General features: G+C 42.5%; 2 protein-coding genes across 3 annotated transcripts in view; one reads left to right on the forward strand and one right to left on the reverse strand.

The window, feature by feature from the left end:
- Positions 1-640, reverse strand: part of GPR27 (G protein-coupled receptor 27) — a 29,297-nt gene extending 28,657 nt beyond the window's left edge. The window contains exon 1 of the mRNA XM_004676551.2: positions 47-640. Within this exon, the coding sequence (XP_004676608.1) occupies positions 47-640 (594 nt within the window). The remainder of the gene's footprint in view (positions 1-46) is intronic.
- EIF4E3 (eukaryotic translation initiation factor 4E family member 3) overlaps positions 1-23,709 on the forward strand; it is an 85,186-nt gene that overhangs the window by 25,725 nt on the left and 35,752 nt on the right. For both annotated transcript variants that reach the window (XM_012720462.1, XM_012720461.1), the window contains exons 3-5: positions 12,122-12,194; positions 21,985-22,079; positions 23,589-23,649. In XM_012720462.1, coding sequence (XP_012575916.1) covers positions 22,054-22,079; positions 23,589-23,649 — 87 coding nt within the window. In that variant the 5' untranslated portion in view covers positions 12,122-12,194; positions 21,985-22,053. The remainder of the gene's footprint in view (positions 1-12,121; positions 12,195-21,984; positions 22,080-23,588; positions 23,650-23,709) is intronic.

Consider the following 23,709-nt stretch of genomic DNA (forward strand, 5'->3'; position numbering starts at 1 on the left):
CTATCGGCGCTGCGGCCCGAACCGGGCGGGGTCCCCCTGCACTCGCCCTGGACCTTCTGGCTCGACAGGTGAGGGGTCGCGGGGCCCGCCGCGTTCGACTCCAGCCTGGGCCCCGCTGTAGCCGCCGTGCGCCCGCCGGGCTGGCGCGGACGCTTTGTCTTGGCGCGAACCCGCGTCGGTGCTCCCTAGTTCCCGGTCCCCCACGCTCGCGCCGGCGCCGCGACCCAGCCGCGCGGGTGCTCAGACCCGGGCCCCGCAGCCCTGTAGTGGCGCCCGCGCGTTCTGGTGCTGGTGGAGAGTCGGCTCGGAAGCCGAGGTTTGGGCCGGGGCGTGCGGCTGTTGGGTCACTTGGCCTCTCAGGCCGGAGCGGAGAGGCGCTGCCCCTAAAGTTTCTACAGCGCTTTCCCCTTTTTCCCTTCCGTGGGAGCTGCCTGCGGGGGGCGACCTGGCTGGGCGGTGGGAGGCGGCGGGGAATCGGAGAAGCCGGGCCCTTGTTTAAGGTCTGGAGTGATGCCGCCCTGGTTACCCCGAAGGACTCTTGAGGCGCTCTGGACGCGACCTTTGCTCTGATGGCGCTTGGAAAGTTAAGCCAGCCCCCAGGGAAGTGGTGGTGGTATTTGGTGCCCAGTGACGCCTCCATCCCCAGCCGTGGCCTAAACTGCCGGGGATGCCTCGAAATCTCTCTCCTCTGAGCAGGTAGTTGGTGAACACTTACAGCAGGGCTACGAACCTGCCCAGCGCTGGGGGCTCAGTGCCGGCATTCTCTCACCTCTTCAAGTAGAAAAGGGACTTCGTAGCATTCAAGCCCGCAGCTCGGTGCTGCAGCTCAGAAAGCCCTTCCTGAGTACTTGGTCTCTGGATTAGCACCTCTCACCCTCCAGTGTCTGTTCTCCTGCCCGCTCTTGTTTTCTTCCTAAGGCTTAATGCTGCTGCTTTTTAGTATGTATGAATTTTTATTTTCATTTTGTTGCTCAGTCCCTCAACATTGCCTTCTGTTATGCACTAAAGAGCACAGTCTATTTGACATTCTTTCTCCAGGATCTCTAACAGTGCCTGGGACATCGGAGGAGACAGGCAAATTTTGACAAGATCATTTCATCAACGAAAGCAAAGCCTTTAGTACCTACCGCACAGTGGGTTCCCAACGGTCACAGCTACAGTTGTCCCCAAAACTTTGGGAAAGTTAGATGATCCTGAAATGTAGGTGGCAGATTTTTGTGAAGTGTAATTAACATAAATCTGATATAAAAGACCCTGCATAAAGTGCTTGCAAGATATTTTTAAAGTAATAATCCCCCCCCCTTTTTTTTTCTTTTAAGGAGAGCTCATGCCTTTTCTCCTGTTGGAAAAAAAAAAAAAAAGAAAAGCACCCATCTATAAGTATTCACATTTGGAGCCATTGTTTTTTCTGGGGGCCCAAAGAAGGTAGGGGTAGGGAAAATACAGCGAATCTCCTTTTTTGAAACATTTTCACTTTCGTTATGGGACGAGAACACTTACTGTCATCATGAGAAGTCTTGGCATACTTCTCCAAAATGAAATCAGAGTCACTATTTTCAAAGGCATGTTGTGGCTATCTGTATCTGTTTTCAAGGTGTTAAATTTGGACCTGTGATCTAAATTGTAGCTTTGGTACTTTTGAATGGCAGAAATGATATCCCAAAAGTTTCTTATAAAAAAATACAAAATTAATCTTGGTGTCAGCACATTTTAAGAATGCTTTAAGATACTAGCACTAGATAACAAACACTGCTTTTAAAAAATATCTAGTACCTTACAAGATATTAGACTGTAACAACTTTAGTGAAGATTCAAATGGTTTTTTTCCTCCTAAGTGTTTATTCTTCTGGAAATTAGTAAGCAAATGACCCATTATTACCCCACTTGTAAACTTGTAATAGAAATGGCTATATCAATTCAGAAATTGTAATCAGTTATATATTGCACATATGAATTTATTTTGTCTGATCAGTCATCCCATAGCTTTTATTAAACTTTGTCCAGTTTTCTGGGGGTCTGTTGCATTTATGTAGGCTCTCTCCCACGGATTGGATTTATGAGCACATTGTATCCTAGAGGTTAATTTGTAACTCTTCCTTCTCAGAAACAAGATTCTAGAGACAGTGGTAAGGTTTTCCCCAGAGCCCCCTAGGCAGCCTTCACCCCAGAGAAAGTAGTTTGGCATCCCATAGCATCTTTAGGTTTCCTCTACTAAGGTTCTCCTTTCCACATACCTCCTAATCTATCTTACCTTTCCCTTTATTTTCATTGTCCATAAGATGGGGATTACCATAGGATTTATCTCAGGGTTCTGAGGATGGTGCCTGGTGTACCGTAAGTGCCTAATAAATGTTCAATTTAAATATGGTTATTTGATCTCTCAGACTACCGCACCCTCTCCCCTGTACATATCCCATCACCAAGCCTTGGAATAGCTTTTCAGAATTCAGTGGTAGGTAGCCAGCCTCCCAAGTTCATCGCCCTCCACCCACTCTGATGAATGGAGAGCCTCTCAGCAGAGTTATTTACATTTTCAAGAGTAAATGCCAATAGATTCTTACTTACTTAAAAAAAATAATAATAATTAGAGCCCTCCCTGGTGGTACAACGGGTTAGGACACAGCACTGCAAGCTGGCTGCAGCTGCCTCAGTGCAAGTTTGATCCCCAGCCCTGAAGGTGAACCACATGGCACTTCAGACTTCTCCTGACCCGCCTCGCTGCTCACCTCAGCAGTGTACCTCATCCATCTGCCTGTTCTGCTCTCCACTCTGTCTCTGGTGAATCCTCTCACCACCCCTACACCTCTCGCCTATACTTCAGTTCTGTATGTATAAATAAAAAAATCTTTAAAAAAAATTAGATTGTATGACTAAGCATTTAAGTGCAGGGCTAATTTTAGTTGGGGGTATAGGTTGAAATTTTTTTCTGGTCTTCCCTAGACAATTTTAAAAAAGCTTGCCCTTGAGTTGTGATTCTTGGAGGCCACTCTTGGTTGTGTGTCTCTACTTTGTTTTCATCGGAACCCCTTTCTTCTGAGTGCTACCTTGGGGCCTCCTCTCGTCCCCATACACACTAGTGGTCTCATCTGGTCACAGGCTTTCAGTGCCTTATTTGCTTAATTCCCAAAACTTTACACTTACTCTTCCAGCTCCTCTTATCTGTCTCCACATGGATGTCGAATACACATCTAAGCTTAATGGTGCCAATATCCTGAACTTTCTGCTTAAATTTACCTCCTTCTGCCTGTTCCATCTCAGATAAGAGCCTTTAACAACTTCATCTTTCCAGTTGCTCAGCCCGAAAAATCTTGGAGTTGTATGGAAGCCTCCTCTCTCCTCCTCCTGCTGCTTCCTTCCTCCCCACTCCTGCCCCCCACCTCATCTTCCCTCTTATCCCCCTCCTCCAGTGTCTGTCCTCCAGCTTCTCTTCCTCATTCCCCTCCTCCCTTTCATCTCTTTATCTCTTTTCCTGTTTCCTTCTCCTCCTCTCTACATCCATTACCAACAAATTCTGTTGAGTAGATCGGCACAGTGTGTGCCCAGAATCCAGTTCAGCCTCCCACCTGCATCCTCAGCTTGGGCTGCACCCCCTCTCACCTGATACATCTCCATGCTCTCCCGTTGCCTACTACAGTTCTTGCCTGTCACAGCATCCAGTGTAGTCTCTGTAGTACCTAAAGAAGAGCACACTACTTATCTGCTCCCCATTTTACTCAGAACAAAAGCCTAACTGCTTGCAGTAGCCCAGAAGACTGTGGTTTATCCTGCCCTGGTCAGAACACTAGTGCTCTGTCTCCCTGTCACTCTCCCTCCTGCCCAGGCCTTTCTGCTCTTTGACACCATTGCTCGCTCTCCATCATCCCAGCCTAGGTCTTTGCCACCAGTCATTGCTCCTGCTCTTTCTGCAACCGCCTGTACTTTCCTCTCCATCCAGTCCCTGCTCCAGTGACACCTTCTCAGCAGGGTTTCCTGACAGCAAATAGGCATGTCATACACATTGCTGAAATGCAAGCTTTACAAGGGAAGGGCTCTGTTGGCCACTGCCCTGCCCTTAGATCCCAGGTCAGAGCTTAGTACTCGTCAGGCCTCAGTAAATCCTTCCTACCACCCAGGGGTGATTCCTTGTGCAGATCGTACACCTTAGAGGCACAGTTGGGATTTCCACTATACTTCACCCAAAGCAACTCTGAATTTATTGTTTGTTTTTAGAAATAGGCCACTTTAATTTGGGGGAAAAGCATCCCCTGGCTTTAAAAACAGGTGAAAACTGCGGATTTACAGATGCTGGTACAATCTCTTTATAACTCTTTTTTTTAAAAAAATATTTATTTATTTATTTATTTTTATTTGTGCATACAGAACTGGGGTACAGGCCAGAGGTGCAGGGGCGGTGAGAGGATTCACCAGAGACAGAGTGGGGAGCAGAACAGTCAGATCGACGAAGTACACTGCTGAGGGGAGCAGTGGGCAGGTCAGGAGAGGTCTGCCACTGGCCATGTGGATCACCTCCGGGGCAGGCAGGGATTGAACTCATGTAGGGAAGTGGCTATAGATTCTTAGTGCTGCATTTTAACCTGCTGCGCCACCAGGGAGGGCCCTCTTTATTACTCTTTTAAACATGAAGCCCTATCCCTTTCTCCTCCCCAACACCTAAATACCACTCAATCTGACCATTCTTTCCAGTAACAGCAGAATAATGGCCCTATTTCTGGCAGACCATGGACTTGCTTGTATCTGAGATTTATCTCGTGGTGTTCCTTCTGCTAGGATGCCCTTTTCCAGTTAGTCTACCTGTAGAGATGCCAGGTATCCATCTTCAAGCCTTTCTGAGATGCCAACTCTTTGTAATTTTCCTTAAATAACCCTTGACCCAGGTAGGACTGAGCCCACGCCTTTCTGCTCCCCAGCATTATTTTGTAGATTTGTGTCATGGATCTTTGATTCCTTTGCTTGTCCCTCCTGCTTGGCCATAGGACTCCAACTGCCTTGTTCTGTGTCCCTGCAGTTCCTCATAGTGGCAACCTAGTGCCAGCCAGCGATTGCTTCTCAAAGTATGGGCGTTGCTACTTAAAGCTGAATCACCTGGCTGCGCTTGTTAAAATCCAGTCTCCAGCCCTCCAAAGGACAGTAAGACCTCTGGGGGTTCGAATGTGGGCTTGTAACAACCACCTTTGAGATCAATATTTGAAACTTAGTGCTCTGTTACCAATCAGCTCAACTGAGCTTATTAGTTGCTATTCATTGTTCTAGATGCTGAGAATACAAAGAGGAGGACATCATAGGCCCGGGACTCCAAGGGGTAGGCTTCAAAAACTGTCTTTGAAGAGTTCTGAGAGATACTGAGTTCTCGGGGGATCTACCTTTTAGGGTGGGGTGCCATCCAATGCATTCTAATGGTGTGCTCTGTATTACAATTCTAATATGCAGAGGTAGAGTCAGGCTTGTCAAAGGGGATCTAAGAATCATCCTTGTTTATAGAGTGACCTCCTGGGCCTTGGGAGGGGTTGCATGAAAGGTCATAGTGTGCATGGAGAAGAGTTGCTGTCTCCTCGACTTTTCCTACTGTTTTCTCATTCCTGTTCTTCTGAACACAGTTTCTCTTACTGGCCCAGAATTTCATTTTCTTTCAGGGTCTCTGGGTAGGTTAGGCATAGCAAAGCCCTGACATTGGGGCTTCCAACCTGTCCATGTGTGTGTTAACTGGTTGTGTCCTAGATAGGCCTAGGGCCCTGAGCACCATCATTCAGAGGAGTCATTACCTTGTACAAGCTGCTCAAAAAATAACGCTGCTTTTAGTGCTACAGGTGCCATTGTCACATTTCCAAACCTAAGAGAGCTGACAAGATTTTAGTGGTCTGGCATGGTAACAGTTCAAAACAGGGTCTTAATGCTGTCATCAACTCTAACACTGTTGAACCTCTCTTTTACTCAACCCGCATGTGTTGAAGGATTAATTATATATCAAGATGAAAAGAGTCCTAGTTGCTACTGTTATGAAACTAACAGGCTGGGAAGGAAGAAGGGAGAAATCACAATCAAATACATAAAACATTTAGACTATGTAAAGAGTTTCAGTAGATATATTATTAAATGTTAATAATAGACCTTGGGTCATTTTTTATACTTGACTTTTCTCAAGCAAGAAGCTGGTATAGCTTTGAGCCGCAGATCTTTATCTTCAAAGTGGTTAAAATGAAAACATCCTTGATGGAGTGAGTGATCAAGGGGCACCCTTCATTCTCATACTGGGCCTGTGCAGTCTCTTTTTGATGGCTGAGTTGGACGTTAGTAAATTCAACAGGTAGACTAGCATTTAAGAGACATAGCCCTGGTTTTGAAGTTTCCCTCCTTAAAGTTATTCTTCTGATTGAAATAAAATTGTCTCTCAAATCAGGTGGGATGTTGTCATCATTCATGTTTTCACCAAACATGTATTGTGTGTACACACACATTAAATGGGCATATCTACCCCTTGCATATAATGTGACCATAAAATTTTAAGCATCTTTTCCCACTTGAACCTGTTACTACTAACTACCATTTCCTTCAGTGTATGAAGCAATATATTGGGTGCTGCACACAATTGTCCATAAAATCCTCACAGTATTGTCCCTCCCTGGTGGCGCAGCGGGTTAAAGCACAGCACTGAGAAGCTAAAGCCACTTCCGCATGAATTCGATTCCCGCCTGCCCTGGAGGTGACCACATGGCGTGGCAGACCTCTCCTGACCCGCCCGCTGCTCCCCTCAGCAGTGTACTTCAGCGATCTGCCTGTTCTGCTCTCTACTCTGTCTCTGGTGAAGCCTCTCGCCGCCCCTGAGCCTCTGGCCTGTACCCCAGTTCTGTATGAACAAATAATAAAAAAAAAATCCTCACAGTATTGAGGTAGGATGTATTGGCAACTTAGTAGGGATGAAAGGATTGGGCCTTAGCAGATTAACTTGCTGTGATCACACAGCTAATCTAGAGCAGAAACAGGATTTGAATTAAAGACTCTGTGACTCCAGCTTCCTCTCTCATGCATCTTCTTCCTTGTGTATATGAGCAATGAAGGGGACATAGGTCTCCCATATTTCATGTCCTTTAATGTGGGAGCTGGATAGGATTTGAGAGATAAATTGGTCTTAGCACTTAATTCCACAAATAAGGAAACCAGGAGTCAGTTTCATGGGAGATAATTAAGCAAGGACTCCCTCCTTCAAAATAGGGAAGGAGTCCTGCCTCCAAGTTTATACTTACATGTCTGTATAGGATGTACTTCATATTTAACGATAATCCTGTCATAATCATTTTTTTTTGGATGATGGAGAGAATGTACCCACAAGACTGGTGATTTCTATGATTTCCTTGTGATGCTATCTTCATAGTTCATTAGCTTTTACTTCTCGAGTTATTAGCATTTCTTATAGTGATTTGATTTAGATAATGTAAACCATTACATCTCAAACATTTTACAGATGGGTCTCAGGATTCAGCAGGTGTTGGGTCAGAGACCCTGCATCTCTAATAACCTTCCAAGTGGTGCTGCCTAGTGTTGGACCACTGCATGAGCAGCAAGAGTGCAGGGAGGATTTGAGGAAGCTCTTTAAGCTTTTTTTTCTTAGTAAGAAGCATTTCCAGGGATACAGAGGCTATTAAGTGGTTCTCTGACCACTAAGAAAGAGTCAGTATTGGTTAAGATAATTTCCATAGGTCTTTTCAAAAGCCTCTTTGTTCATAGGAACTTTGTTCATGAGCTCAGCTTGTATCAAACAGCTCTTTAAATGTGAAGTTTAATGAGAAGGCACCTTTGTACTGCTGGAAAGAGTGAATTGAGGATTGTGTTTGGAGAATTGTGTTTGCGGTACCAAGCAGAGTATGAGGCATTCATGTATTATCAGTTTGGGCTAGTGACTACAAGATTCAATCAACCCTGGTTCAAGCCCTAGCCCTACCAATTGTATTTTTGGGCAAGTCACCTCACTTTCTAGACTTTAAGTTTACCTTATGGTGTTTTGATGGAGATGAAATAAGATAATTGTGCATATAGCCCCTGATAGGTAGTCTTTCAACTTTGGGTGCTCAGTAAGTATTTCTTAAATAAGGGAGGATGAAATGCTTTGAGACATTTTGGACTTCAGTTGAGCTTAACTACTTTTGTTTTGTGGAGATTCTCAGAGACTTGCTTTGATGAATAGATGAAGGTGTATTGTGAATAGCACATTAAATGTTGTAAATGTTGTTCTGGTATCTGGAAACCACTTAAATAGAATTAGCCATACTGGACTTTCTCACAAATTTTTATGTAGAGAATCTTAAGATGCATTTCCTATTGTTACTAAGTTGAAGCTAGACAGTAGTAATATAAAGCTGGAATTTGGAGTTTTGTCCTTAAAGTAACATAAAGAGCTCCCGTGAGATCTTTATACTAATCACTTTCTTGACAGAACTCAGCGATCCTTTTCTTCTCCTGCTGTAGCCATCATAGCTTTGGGATTAGCCAACTCCAAGAGGGAGCAGCCGCACTCTAGCTGTGACCTGACTTCCGAGAGACTGGTGTCTGGTGGGCTTGCTATCTTAGCTCTCTGCATTATGCACAGACTCCTTGGGACTCTTACTTTATGTCCTACAGATTAGAAAATGTGCTTTGTGTCACTGAGTTTTGATTGCTTTCTCAGATGTTCCTGTTTTGCCTGTGATGATGGTCATGATGATGATGACATTAGCAATGATAACTATTGGTTAGTTATCAGGTACTATGTAAATGCTGCCTGTAGCATTAGCTCATGTAGTCTGAGTAGCAAAGTAATGGGGTCAAGGTCATATTCTCAAAGAGAGAAGTGGGAGTCAGAAAGGGTTAGGCTTGTTACAGGCTGCTAGGTGACAAACTGAAATTTGAACTCACGTCTATTGGGGCCGTAGACCATCTTCTTGATGCCCCTGCTTTCCTGCTGCAGCTCATCTGTGGCATTTTTTTTTGTAAAGTAGCTTCCTGATTTGTTCAGCCCTTGAAAATGATGGCCTGGCGATGTATTATTCTTGAATCATGTCATATATTAAATTTGGGTGGGGGGGGCATTACTTCAGCATTTCTGATGGCCTGTAACCTTTTAGTACATCTTTGCTTCCACCCCTCCTCAGCCCTGTGTCTAGATGGGCAGTGATGAGGGGAGAATAATAGGCCAGACCAGTGAGTGGACCCAAGAAGGGAGTCTCAGAGGGCTAGCAGGAGAGTTGCTTTAGTTAGGCTATATGTGGCTACCCATGCTAGCAGTGGCTACTTGGTTTCCGCTAAGAGTCAGCCTCATCCAAGAGGAAGAAAATGGCCATCAGATCCAGACAGGGCTAGCGAACCCCAAAAGAGCACCAGGAACCTGGGAGAGAACCTGGTTCTGCAACTTTAAAACAGACTCACTAAGCCTCAGTTTCTCCATCTGTAAAATGGGGGTGACATCAACTTGGCACAATTGCTGTAGGGGTTAGAAATAACATGTACAAAACCCTCTCATATAAAACATGTCCATGAAAAGAAAGCCACTATTACCTTGAATTCTTTATCTCAGAGGGGAAATCCTAGTGAAACAACTCAAACTCCTTAGAACTGTCTAGGCACTGATTGTTTCAGCTCCAGCTGTGTACACTGTAGGAGGTGGCCTCAAGCTCAAAGACGGAAAATCAGACCTGATTCTTTGGTTTTGTGATTCTCCACAGCTCTGGCTAGAACTCAACTAGGAATAACCATAGTCTTTCAGCTGTCTTTCCCAACTCTTCCTTCCCAGGCAAATGAAAATGTCTCTAGACATTGTTTCTTTGCCTTCAGGAATCTCGCAATTCAGTGAGCAGGGATGACAGTTCTAGAACATAGCTCTGTGAGACAGTCTTTAGAGACTGTTACATGTTTACACCAAGGTTTCCAGTATTACAAACTAAGACAGTTCTCTATTCTGAGGCTGTCTTGTGCACCGTGGCAGCTCTGGCTTCTACTCACTAGAAGTCATAGATCCCCTTCAGCTGCGATAACCCAAGAGGTCTCCAGTTATTCCCAAATGTCTCTTGGGGCATTATTACTCCAGATGAGCATCCTGTTCTACAAAGGAGGATTTTGGTTAGTATTCTATTGGGACATTATGATTTGTAACATGAATGAAGTAAAAAGACTTTTTTTAAAGCTATGAGAATATACTGTTTCTGAGGTACCAGTAAAAATTTTCTTTTCACTGAAATTCAATACAAATGTTTACCTCCCAGTTGCTGTAACTGTCTTTTAAAGTAACAGGGAGGTGAGGGGTAGGCTGGCTGCTGGCAGGGCTGCAGCTTTGCTGAGCACAGACTGCTCTGATACTGTAAGGAGCAGTAACTAACAGTAGACAGTGCAGCTTCTGGTTCAAATCTAACTGGCAAGTCCAATCCAGACTGACTTGTTCGGAAGGGAGAACATTTAAAAATCTCTTGTCATTGTCATGTAATGTTAAGAATTTGATAGAGTCCTACTAGAAAAACTAGGCTACATGTTATATTTATTAAAGTAGTGCTATGCTGAAAACAGTGTCAGCAGTTAGAAAAGAGTCATAAAACCCCATGCTTTAGGGTAGACCTACTCAACGGGACCTCTTGATTTGTCCCCCAACTAGTCCATGGTGACGCTTCCTTAGTGACCTCCAGGCAAGGGAACTAGATTCAGAAATGCATTTTTTCAGACCTAACAGGGAGCTCTCATTGGTCCATAGTCAAATATGTAGCTTCAGGGATGCCTGCCCTCCTCCTCCTGGGCATGGCCCTTTGTTTTGACATCCTCTCACCTCCAAGCCCTGTGAGTTTTATGCACATCTGTAGTGTGCAGTGGTTCAAAAACCATTCAGAAAGTTGAATGTCTTACTCAGTTTCTCAGGGGACTGGGGCTGGGGTTGAGTGACTCAGAAAGGGCGTTCCTTTTATAGATCCGTATCCTACTAGGTCAGTTGTGAGCCCATATGTTCTGGCTGCTTCTGCAAGCCTCTTCCTTGTCACCTAATTACCAGACAGAGGGCTCTCAAGCATGATTATTTTTTTAAAAGATTTATTTATTCATACACAACTGGGGTACAGGCCAGAGATGTGCAGGGTGAGAGGATTCACCAGAGACAGAGTGGGGAGCAGAACAGGCAGATCAATGAAGTACACTGCTGAGGGGAACAGCGGGCTGCTCAGAAGGTGTCTGCCGCACCATGTGGATCTCCTCTGGGGCAGGCAGGGATCGAACTCATGCGGAAATAACTTAAGCTTTTTAGTGCTGTGCTTTAACCGGCTGCGCCACCAGGGTGGGCCCCCAAGCATGATTTTAAGAATTGCTGTCTTAAGTCTGATGCCATTGGGTCCCAATACTGTTGAATGATAACTACTAGTTCAGCATAGGAAGAAAGAAAACGTAGTGGGAATTTGAGAGTTCACTGGTAAAGGTTGATGAGACCTTGTCATGTTACCCCTAATCCTGGAAATGGGGCTGGGTGAAGCCAGTATTAGTGGGTGTTTTTTGTTTTGTTTTGTTTTGTTTTGTTTTTTTCTGACTAAAGCTGTGGTATATTGCCATCTAGTGGAACATATGGCAAACTAAAGATTAATGTATTCTGACCACAAACTTCTCTAGAGCCATTTAAATACGGAAAGTATTTTCTAAAGGAGAGTGTTTTGGAAACACATGCAAATTCAGGTGAACAGAAATCGACTCTTAGTAATCATGTTTTCTTAAAATTGGCAAAAGATCACTCTGTTTCTCAAAAGTTCGTGAACACTTACTCCCATGGAACTGACAAGTTTTTCATACTTATATTCAGGTCCCTGTGTAGCATTTTTATTGTAATCTTTACAATAAGCAGTTTCTTGTCCAAACTCCTGGGTAAATGCTAGGTTGTTACAAGGTTATTTTGTATTTTGTAGTGTGATTTAAGTTTTCCAATACCTTCCTTCCTTATATTTTCCTTTTTTCTATTAATTAGGGACAGAATACATAGGCAGTTTTGGGAGAAGCAAACACATCTTCACATCAAAATTCTAAGGTTTTTTTACTTGATTTATATGAAAACCTATAGGCTTTGATTTTGGGTTGGTTCATGAAAACTGACTATTTCTTTGGTTTGTTCCTTTGCTCTTTTCCTGTGTTTGCTTAGATCCCTCCCTGGTGCCACTGCAGCCGAGTGTGCATCCAATCTGAAGAAAATTTACACAGTACAGACAGTGCAGGTAAGATCCAGAGGGGAAGTACGGGATGAACGTGGTGTATGTGGAAAACGCAATCATTCAACCTGAAAATTGCCCTTTGCTGGCTGCCCTGACCTGGACTCCGTTCTGGCACACAGGTCTATTTTAGTGGAACTGTCCTAGGAAATGCCAGCTGAGTATATGCCCAAGTGGCCTATTTTTCTCTTAGTTACCTAATTATTATACTGTCTAAACCTTTCACAGATCCCTCACTATTCACCCTTAAGCAGCAAACTGGAGTGTGCCAGCTGCGCTCCTCTCTCCCAGTTTCCGTCTGTGAGGGGCAGTGGCACTGTCTGCAGGTTACTGAAGGCGACTGTCACCCAGGGAGAGCAGGACAGCCTTCTAATTCTATCATCCTAAATTGGGCAAGTAATCAGCCCTTTAAATGCCTGTAAAACTGGCATAATGATAGCACTTTCTGGTAGATTTTTGTGAGGATTGAATAAGAATGTTTATACTAAATAGAAAACATGATTCAAGCAAATCAGTAAATGCATGCTCAGTTCGATTAGTTCTTTCTTTTTATTAATCCTAAGAGATTAATAACTGGTTCCTTTAAGACACCTTTATATAATTGATCACATACATATTTTCTTCAGAAACTATTAAAGATGGAAAAGGCTTTTAAGGCTGCTTCATTGTTGCATTGACCAGATGTCCTGAATTTTCCAAAAGGACCAGATTGCAACAGTTTTCCTGTTTTGTATCTCTAAATCTTTTAATGTCTTAGTAATTCCTGTAGATTGGCATCTTGATTTTATCTCTTGGGTAGCTATCTCTTACATGCAGACGTGACATATAATTCTTATAATCCTTTTCTGAGATCCTGTCCAGTATCTGACTCAGAAAATTGGTTTTTATAGATGCTGCTTTAGGAATCTGTATGTAAGATGCCATGCATGGCCACTGAAGGCAGTAAGCTGTTGTAAAGACAATTCCACCAGTCAGCCAGTTCTGATCTAGTTGGAAAAATGACATAAACTTGTGGAAAGCAAAGTCAGTGTTGCTGTAAATAATCGTTCAGTGCCAAGTACAAGCAGTATCACAAGGCAGCTTGTGGGCCGCTACCCAGAGGGGTAAAGTCCTCAGTCTGGGGAAGGCTGCCCTTGCTCAGCCCCTGTGGTGACTTTGTGGGCTTTTGTTACCTCTTCCCAGCAGCCATTGTAGGAACTTCAGAAGAGTTGATTCTATAGCCCATCTTTAGCTGAGAAGGTCTTAGATCCCTTTGGACCTTTTAAGATATTTACTAGACTTTCTACTCCATTGTGACATTGGGTCATCAGAGTTAAGCCTGGGGTTCCAGGACAGACAACAGTAAAGTCAGATGAAGCTGTTTCCTAGGTCTAGCTTGTCGACACAGAGCATTTGGTAGAGACTTAGCATCCAGCTGCAAGTTAGAATATGTATTCAGGGACCAATTTCGGTACCCACATTGGCACAAACTAGACAATTGTTTAAAAATACATTGGAATAAGATTTGCATGCTGTAAATACAGATTTCTTAAATATACAGTTGATAACTTGGACAGAGGTGTGCAAACATGTCACCATCACCCAGATAAAGATAAATAAAAAGTTCCTTCATGCCAGGAAGTTTCTCCCAGCCAGTTCTCTTCCAGAAGCAACCACTAAGTACATTTTTATACCCATACAGTAGTTTGATCTGTTATCAAACCTCATATAAATGAAATCACATAGAACTATACCTCGTCTATGTTTCCTTTCACTTTATAAATACTGATGGATTGAATAAAAGAGAAACTAGTGAATAAACCACTTCCTTTGCTTAGAGTAGACTGATTGAATAAGGATCTGTTAAGCTGTAGACCCCACTTTTTCAGTGGAAACAAAAACTGGTGTAGAGAAAAAGTCTTACTATTTCCATGAATACGCACAGATAGATACAGCACATGAACAGATTCCGTCTCTGTCTTACTAAAGTTTCCTGAAGGGGTGATAACAGCAAAGGTCTCCTTCAGGGTGAGCATGGTGCTCTGAGGGCTCAGGAAGCTGCATTTCTAGTGTCTCTGACCCCTCTGTGTGATCTGTAAACTGAGATAACTGTTCCTCTCCCATAAGGTTGAGTGTGGGCTAAGTGAGGAAACACACAGTCCCTGCTCTGTTCGGTCTCAGGAAACCCTCACAGGTTGGCAGCATTCATCAAACTGTAGCTGGAGTCTGTGCCTCAGCTTTGCCAAGTGCCAGGTGAGGGTGAGTGCTCAGGTGTAGGGTGGCCATAGTGCCTGGGCTTGTGCCCCATCTCTGCCACTCAGTTGCTGGAGCAAGTTCCTTCTGTTTTCTCACCTGCATGAGGGGGTTAGTGGCAAAAATTGCATCATGACGTTGGGGATGAACTGGAACAAGGACTAAAAAGCCTGGGGGTGAGAGTTCATCTGCATTTGCCTGCCTCTCTTGTACCATCTTTTCATAGTTTTCATTGGTTTTGTTTTAAGTCAGAAATTTATTTCAGACAGTTATTTCCTGGGTTCACTACTAACTGCTCACACCTTTACTTATGTACATGTATTTGACTTGAGTAGGATCTGTTAAACTGTTATCCATAACTGGTGGGACTTCTGCCTATGTGTGTCCTCAATATCACTGATGAGTTCCTTGTGTTTAAAAACTAGCCTGGCTGCCTGATTTAAAGTTGAGGATATGCTTTAATTCCATGGTCTTTTTATTTGGGATTGTTTGTTGACTCTTGGATTCTTACTCTGTCAGCACTAAAATCTTGCCTTCCCACTCATGTCTGTTTCCCCATAGGTGTTTAGGTGAAATGTAAGAATTATATGCTCTTGCTGGTCACTTTACATAAAGACCATCTATCATTTTATACTTTGAGACCTTTTAGCAAGTTTGAGATGTTGAGGTTTTGGGGCAGGAATTCTCTATTAGCCAGGGAAATGCAGACTAGGAACATCTGGTGAGAAGACCCAGCTATGCCATGCCTCTGGGACCAGAGTTCCTTCCACTTTAAGCTCATCTTTATTTTCTTCCACCCTATTTCAGAGTGGGGAGGCGTGCACCTCCAGATGGCCCAGTGACCCCTGCTGAGGACACTCTCATTGGGGCCAACATTCATTTTCTCTGCTTAGATTTAAATTCTTCTTTCTAGCCTTTCATGGAAAATTCCATTTTTTCATCTGTGTACTTTCCAGATACTTATTGACTCCTTTTCTTCTTTTGTAAATATTTTTGATTTTTCTCTATCTCTTCTGTGTTCCTAACTCCTAATGGTTGTAGAGCAGAATAGGAGGTGGCTTGGACAAGCGTCGTCTTACTTTGGGTGGACTAAGAGTTCCTTGCCAAATGTGATTTGCAAGGAAGGTGCCCCCTTGTAGCTAGTATTTTCAGTTTTGCTACCAGAAGACTAAAATTCCACCCATGAAAATGCATTCCTAACAGCATTCTGTTGCTCCTCAGTTACTGTGTTGTCACCTTCAAGATTTGCCAAACCATGTCCCATTACTGTGTTATATCCACTATTTTCTAGAAATGTCACTTTTTTTGGTAAGCGAGTTCTTTTTATTATTATTATAATAGTTTATTTTTACATCATTTTGTACATTTTTTTTTCCATCTCAATTGTAATCACCGCGGGTTTCCCATCATCAAGTCACCTGTGTGCCATCACCATAAACCCGTGCATTTCCCTCCCGACCCCCCTGTTTTTTATCCCATTGCCCACTCCACCCCCACAAAATGTCTCTGGTATATGGTTGTTCATTATTCTTGTTATTTTCTCACCTGGTCCTATGAGTGAAACCATCCGGTATTTTTCTTTCTTTTTCTGGCTTATCTCACTAAGCATGATCTTTTCCAGTTCCATCCAAGTTGCTGCAAAAGACATGTGTTTCTCTTTTTGGTTGCTGAGTAATATTCCACTGTATATATGTACCACATCTTTTTAATCCAGTCATCTACTTTTGGGCATTTGGGCTGCTTCCTTGTTTTTCCAATTGTAAATAAAGCAGCAATAAACATGGGGGTGCAGGTATCTTTTTGAATCAGTGTTTTTGTGTCTTTTGGGTAGATACCTAGGAGTGGGATTGCTGGGTCATAGGGAAGCTCAAAACTCAACAAAAATAAACAACCCCATCAAAAAATGGGCAGAAGAGCTAAAAAGACAATTCTCCAAAGAGGATATGCAGATGGCCAACAAGCATATGAAAAAATGTTCAACATCACTTGTAATAAGGGAGATGCAAATTAAAACCACAATGAGATACCACCTCACCCCAGTGAGAATGGCACATCTTCAAACAACTAGTAACAACAAATGTTGGCGACGATGTGGAGAAAAAGGAACTCTTCTGCACTGCTGGTGGGAATGTAAACTAGTACAACCATTATGGAAAACTATTTCAAGGTTTTTTTTTTTTAAGATTTATTTATGCATACAGAACTGGGGTGCAGGCTAGAGGTGCAGGGGCAATGAGAGAGGATTCATCAGAGATAGAGTGGAGAGCAGAACATGCAGACTGACGAAGTATACTGCTGAGGGGAGCAGTGGGCAAGACAGGAGAGGTCTGCTCACCTCTGGTGCTAGGGATAGAACTCACACTGACGTGACTGTGGCTAACATGCAGTGCTAAGTTTTAACCCATTGTGCCACCAGGGTTAGTGCTGGGTATCTGTCCAGCACTATTTATCATGGACAGGTCTTGATTAGAAATATATGCAATCTCTTCAAGTCAAGAAAATGTTCCTTCTCTACCTGCCAAACCCTACCAGAAAGCTGTGGAATTATTGTGCAGGTCTACTTCATGGTTCATAATATTCAATACAAGATTCTGTAGTTGTTGTTTGTGTATAATGGAATCCACACTTAGAGTAACAATCCAGCTGTGCAGACTGGAACTAATCCATGATCAGTGGATAGAGATTAACTATAGATTATTTGCCCATGATCCTCCAAAGTGGACTCCCACCATTGTGTGGGTGGAATAAAGACTTGAGAGATTAAATACTTCAAAATAACTTAATAATGTCAACTGTAAAACATGGTGTCTTCCAAAGTGTGCCAGACCACCCAAAGCATGCCATTTAGCCTCAGAATTGTTTCGAGCTGAAGATAAGTGAGAAGGTAAATAGCTAAATAGCGCCCCCTGCCTAAAAACAGGGCATCATTTTCCTTTGTAAAGCCACCCTCATTTCTTATAGCCTGAGCCTGCTACACAGGTCTTATTAAATACCCTTCATCTACCCTACAGTTCTTAATCAGTTCCCACACTTACTACCTCCAGAGCCTAATCCCCCTTTTCTTTGTCTAGTCACTTCCCCACAGTTTATAACCTTTTGTTAAATCCAGCAGTGTCTTTGAAGACCCAGTGACCCTGTGTACTTAAAAGTATGTAACATCAATAAAGAAACATGTACCTGGCCTCCCTGGTAGTACTAGGGGTTAAAGTCTCAGCATTATGAAACTATTGCCAACCACTGCAGCGTGAGTTCAATCCCCAGCCAGGGAGCTGACCTACATGGCATAGTAGACCTTCCTGTCTTGCCTGCTGTTCCCCTCAGCAGTGTATTTCAGTAGATTTACCTGTTCTGCTCCCCATTCTGTCTCTGGTGAATCCTCTCACCCCCATACCTGTGGTCTACACCCAGCTCTTTTATACATACATAAATATCATAAATCTTAAAAAAAAAAAAAAGTAGAAACATTCCTGTGGGTTGTACCTAGGAAGCATGGTACACACTGCTCTCTGTGTTCCCACCAACTTTTCTGGGGAACTCTCACAGTCTTTTCAGGTATGAACTCTACTTAGCTCTGAAACCCTGACTTGGTTTTTCATTGACTTTCTGTGTGGTGAAACACTGACATTCTAGCCTTGGTCTCCTCTTCTCAGTGATCAGCCTTCCCAACTTGGGCTCTCACTTTAAGTCCAGCAAACTTGAATTCAGAGCAAACTCATTTATCTCTCAGCCTAGCTCTTACAAATCAGAAACACTTCGCTTTTAGCAACTGTGTCTACTATTGAGTTAAGCTCTTAGTTGCCACCTTTGTTCTGGACTCTTTCTTCCCAGCCAGTAAATACCACAGGTTCATTTGGTGGGAAGCAAGGCCACTAGAAACACCTAATGGATAAAAATGTTTAGTTAACATTAAAAAAATAATAGTCTCCTGTTTCATATGCTACAACTCTCAGACAAAATCCTGGGTTTGGGGTGCCTTTGTCTTATACTACGATGCCTAGCCATATGGCACCTTTTCATCTCAATTATTTTCAACAATATTCTCTTTTCTTCAGAATTTTTCAGTAGGAAATTTGCACATTTCTGTGGCAGTGAATGATTATCAGTTAGGCGGAGGTCTGTCCAATGAGGCATAGCTGCTTCAGTCAGAATTAGTAGTTTGGGAATCTTATTGAATACCACCACCATCCAGAATCACACCACACCTGCTTTCTGCACGCTATATGCTTTTACTTTGCATTTGACCATTGTACTGTTCAATGAAATAGTTGGATCTGGTGTAATAGGCACAGGAGGACACTCGGGCATCATGGCTCTGTGGTTTCTGAAGCTTATCCTGAGAACCTTGGTCTGAAGTCCAGGAAGACGCTGTAGGGTTGAAGACTCCTCTGGACTACCGTGTGCCCTGCCTCAGTTCTTCAAGGAAAGGTGCCAGGATGATGCTAGAGAAGGTTCCTTGCTCTCGCAGGCAAAGGCTCCTGCTCTGCCCTTAGCTCTTCCCTGTGGATAGAATGAACAATATCCAGAGTTTACACTTCTCTTTCTTCCCTTATCATCAAAGTGTTTTTAAAGCACTTTATTATGAACAAGCTGAGTATTAGTGTTACTGCTATCTATCAATCTACTGTTAGCTATCTATCAATCTAGTGTGAGTGCTATCTATCAATTAACTGTCAAATTAAATTAATTATAAGCTTTTAATGGCCTTTGATATCCATTTACAAGTTCTGTCTTTAGTAAAAATTCTGCTAAAAGAAAAGCATCACAGGGAATATTATCATGAACTCACCAAGTTTCCAGTGAAACAGTCTTCACTTCTGGAAGTCTGAAGAGGGCCTAAGAGTTTGTAATGCTGCATACTTCCTCTGACTATTTTTACCATCATACAAACATAACACATATTCCACATATTGGATGAGGTTTACAACAAAGAAACAAGCTGATGTAGTGCCACATAATTTTTTAATGGGGCATTTTTCAATACTGTCAACAGATACTTCATTTCTGTTTTGTATTCATGTACAAACATGCAAGTATGTTCATTAATAAGCCCATTAAGTTAGAGTTAAAGCTATTGCTATATCTTCTTGGGCTGTAATCTCTTGTCATGTTTGCCAAGACAAATAAAGTCGGTTGTTTGTTTTTGTTTTCAAGAGAGGGTTCTAATGCTATAATTCTTAGCATAATCCTTAGAGTATTTTTTCCTACTTTCAAAACAAAAGCAGCATTTTGTTGTTTCTTCAAGACAGGATTGGAGAATTTTGGCAAGAGTGTGAGAGCAGATTCTCTGGTTTTATGACTTTTCTGAGACTTGAAAGTTGCCAGCAACTAAGTCCTCTTAATTTTACCTAAAGGAAGAATTTTTGTTTTAGCATAATTTTGTCCATAAATTCTTCACAGGCCATAGCCACATTGTAGTAGAAGTCCCAGGCTGGCGATCAACCTCAGCACAATAAACATGGAAAAACATCTTCCATAGTTTTGCTACCCACTTTTAAACCCTCTGGGTGTTCCCTAGCTTCCAGGACTGGAGAAAGATGGGCCCCAATGTACAATAATATTGCTAATGAGGAAAGCCGAATGGAATAAACAGCCTGGGTTTATGTAGCTTGACCTGTCCATACTCGCACCATAGGCAGAAACTGAAGTATTATGTTGGGGTATTGACACTAGCGGCACATTATAGGATGGGTACCTCTGTAAGGAATTTTCTCTGCGGACCTGCTGTTACTAAAATTCCATTTTCAGCTACTCCATTCATTAGCACTGTTTTGTACAAGGACATCAAAGAATATCCCAGGTATTCTTAGTTAATAAATCTGCCTTGAGGTAGTCTTTTCACCTTCAGTTTTATCTGAGTTCACTGTTTCTATCCTTACAACTAATTTAATTTTTACTCAAGACAGCCTCACCAACACAAGAGAGATTATCATCCAGTATAGATAATTTCATGCCAACAATGCTGCTCTATTCAGGGTGCCCTTGGATTCACTTTTCTAATTGGTCTGTTGCCTGTGCTATTTTCCTTACCCACTAGGAGACTCAGTCACCCCTAACTTATCTCCCTACATGGAATATGCTACATTTGTGTTGTAATTATATGCATAATCACGACTGATTCTATGACCTCCAAGCAACATTGCAATCTCAGTCATTTTCCTAATCCTAATCTTACACTTGGATAGGTTAGAAGTTGGACTAAGTTCCCTTATCTATCACATGGGTAGTAATTTTACTCTTAATGATGTTGTCCTTAGGATAAATGACACAAACATGTGGAATTCCTATACCAAAGCCTGGCAACATTACTATTAGTGTGGTCTAGCCCTTATTTGAAGTTTTGTTTCCATGATTTTAGTCACCTGCAGTCAGCCATGGTCTGAAAATATATGCACTAAGAGAGTTTGATAGGGAAAGACCATAATCAAATAACTATTACTACAGTATGTTATAATTGTTACATCTTGTTAGTTACTGTGTTAATCTCATATTGAATATAATTCATAAATTAAACTTTATCTTAGGTATATATATTTTTTCTACATTTATGGAAAAAACAAGCTACACATAGGGTTTGTTCCATGGTTTCAGGACTTCACTGGGAATCTTGGAAAGTACCTTCCTCAGAAAAAGGAGGATTACTGTATCATTACTGTTACTGCTGTTATTGTTGCTGGTACTCACTTGATTTTTTTCTTTTTGTAATTTGTGAACACAATACAGAATACCCAGACAGTGGGTGTCAACAGCTAACATTGATTTCCCACAATTCTGGAGGCTGGAATTCCAAGGTCAGGGTGCCAGCCTTGGTAGATTCTTGTGAGGGCGTTCATTTTGGATTCTAGACTGACAGACACTGTGTTTTCATTGTGTCTTCTCATCGTGGAGAGAGAAGCGTCTGGCTCTTCCCGTTGTTATCAGGACACTGACCCCATCATGGGAATGCCTGAAGGCTCCAGCCCCTAGTACCATCCCCTTGGGGTTAAAATTTTAATACATGAATTTTTGTAGGACATGAACACACAGTCCATAGCACCCTGCAGCTTGAGCAACATGTTGCTTTGCTAGGCAAGGGAAAGAGGAGGGAGCATCTAAGATAGTTCCTCTTTGCCTCTCCTCTCTTTGCCTCTCCTGTCATAGCTCATTCCCCAATCCAAAGCATAATGAGTCTGTTCTGGGCTTTGGAAGAAGACACAGGCGGTGTTATAAGGAAGTTGATTCAGTACATATATTCAGCACTACAGCTTATTAGATGCCATCTACCTGTCAGAAAAATCATTAGCAAGATCCTTACCCAATTTTATGTGGAGATTCTCTGTATAGGAATGTTTTCTTAATAACCATAGCTTCCTGGATGTGGAACTTGGCCCAACTTCAGCAAGGAATATTCTTTAATGTTATGTTACACTTCCTAACAGGAAATTAGAAAGAACACTGAGAAAAATCTATTTTGAATGGCTAGGACTTAATGAGAATCTGATTTTTTTCTTTAATGCATTAATTTCATAATCATGTAGCATAGTAAATCAATACTGGGTATATTAAACAAAGTGTTTTTCTTTTAAAGATATTCTGGAGTGTATACAATAATATTCCTCCTGTGACTAGCCTGCCTTTGAGATGTAGTTATCATTTAATGAGAGGAGAGAGGCGACCACTTTGGTAAGTGTCTAATATATAATTTGAGGTTAAGGTGGGAGGGAAACGGTTATGAACCTCATAAAATATTTACGTCATGCTGAATTGGAATGCCAAAGTAGTTTTCTGCTGGTGATGTTGCAAACTAATTTTAGCTCTGAAATGAGTCCCTGCCTACTGCCCACTCCCCCTGGGACTAGTGAGTGGGGGACTCGATACTCCTCCACTAAGTGAGTGCCTCACTGCAATCTTCCCGTGGGCACCATGCAGTCCCTTGGGGGCAGTGCATACTTTTGGTTTGCTCCTTTATTTGTTTAACAGTGACTTGGAAAGTGGAATGAGGAGCTTTTTAGCTTCTCAGCCGATGAGTTGAAGGGAACAGATGCGCTATACTTTGGCTGTTAGGTGGTTGAAGAAAGCTCCTGTCACCCCAGACGTCTCTCCTCATGGGCCACATGGAGAGTTTATGATTGCGACCCAGGTCCTTAGTCCTTTTCTCTAATAACTTGGTGTAGTGAGGAAGGTGGTAGGTGGAAACCTATTTAGGCTAGAGTCCCAGTCAGTCATAAATCCCTATATCATGTCCCTCAACTGTTTTAAGTTATTTACTCACTAGTAAAATAGAGATTTAACTTGACTTTTCTGGTAGATGTGAACCTTATTTGAGGGAAACAAATGAAATTTTTGACCCCTGTAACTGAGACATCCACTGATAGATCTGATTTCTGGCAGGTCTTGGTAATCAAATGTGCCAAACTGGGACTATGCCACTTTTCATCAGCTTTACTTTGCTTTCCTCTTCATCGGTGTAGTTTTCGGGCGTGCTTTCCATGTGTGGTAGAAAGGTGGTTTCTGTAGACTTCAGTCTTAACATCCGACAAATTTATCACTGTGCTCATTCACCGACCCCAGTAAAATGCCAGGCCTGGCTCTCACCTGCCTACCTTGCCAATGCTAGCAGTCACACAGACCAGGAAGAGGCAGTGTTCTCATATGCAAACCTAGTTATCAGTCCATCTTGGAAGCTCAAAAGTGGAATCGGCCCATTAGAATGGATCTCATGTAAGAGTAGGGGACCCTGGCTTTTTCTAGGGGAATTGGGAGCAGAAAAACACAGCAGATAGGCACTACAGGTACTGAGTTCCTTGTTAAAACCACAACACAAGGTTGCTTTGAGACTCAGATGAGGTCATATCCTGAACATGATACTGAGGGGTAAAGGCCCTCAAACCTATGAAGCACTTGTGTTCATTTATGTGTCCCAATTTGTCCCTACTTCGTTGAGGGCTGTAACCGAGAGTCCCATCACTATCTCTGCCTTAGTGAACAGTGGGTTCAACTTTTTCCCTTCCCATTGTCTTCCTTTTCCCCCCTTTGTTTCTGTTTCCAATAAAAGGACAGGGTGGGAATTAATTGAAAAATATACAATTGGGGTTTTTTTGTTTGTTTTTTAATATCATCTGTTATTAAACTAAATGTATATAGAATGCCTTCTTTCTTGAGTATAACTTTAAATGTTGGTCTTTGATCCAGGGAAGAGGAGAGTAATGCAAAGGGTGGTGTTTGGAAGATGAAAGTTCCCAAGGACAGCACGGTAGGTTTTTCCTAGAATTGGCTAAGCCTGGGGTGGTTGTTAGCTGTATATGATGAGTTT

The sequence above is a fragment of the Condylura cristata genome, unplaced genomic scaffold, assembly GCF_000260355.1.
Source record: "Condylura cristata isolate star-nosed mole 26May11 unplaced genomic scaffold, ConCri1.0 scaffold00004, whole genome shotgun sequence".
NCBI lineage: Eukaryota > Metazoa > Chordata > Mammalia > Eulipotyphla > Talpidae > Condylura > Condylura cristata.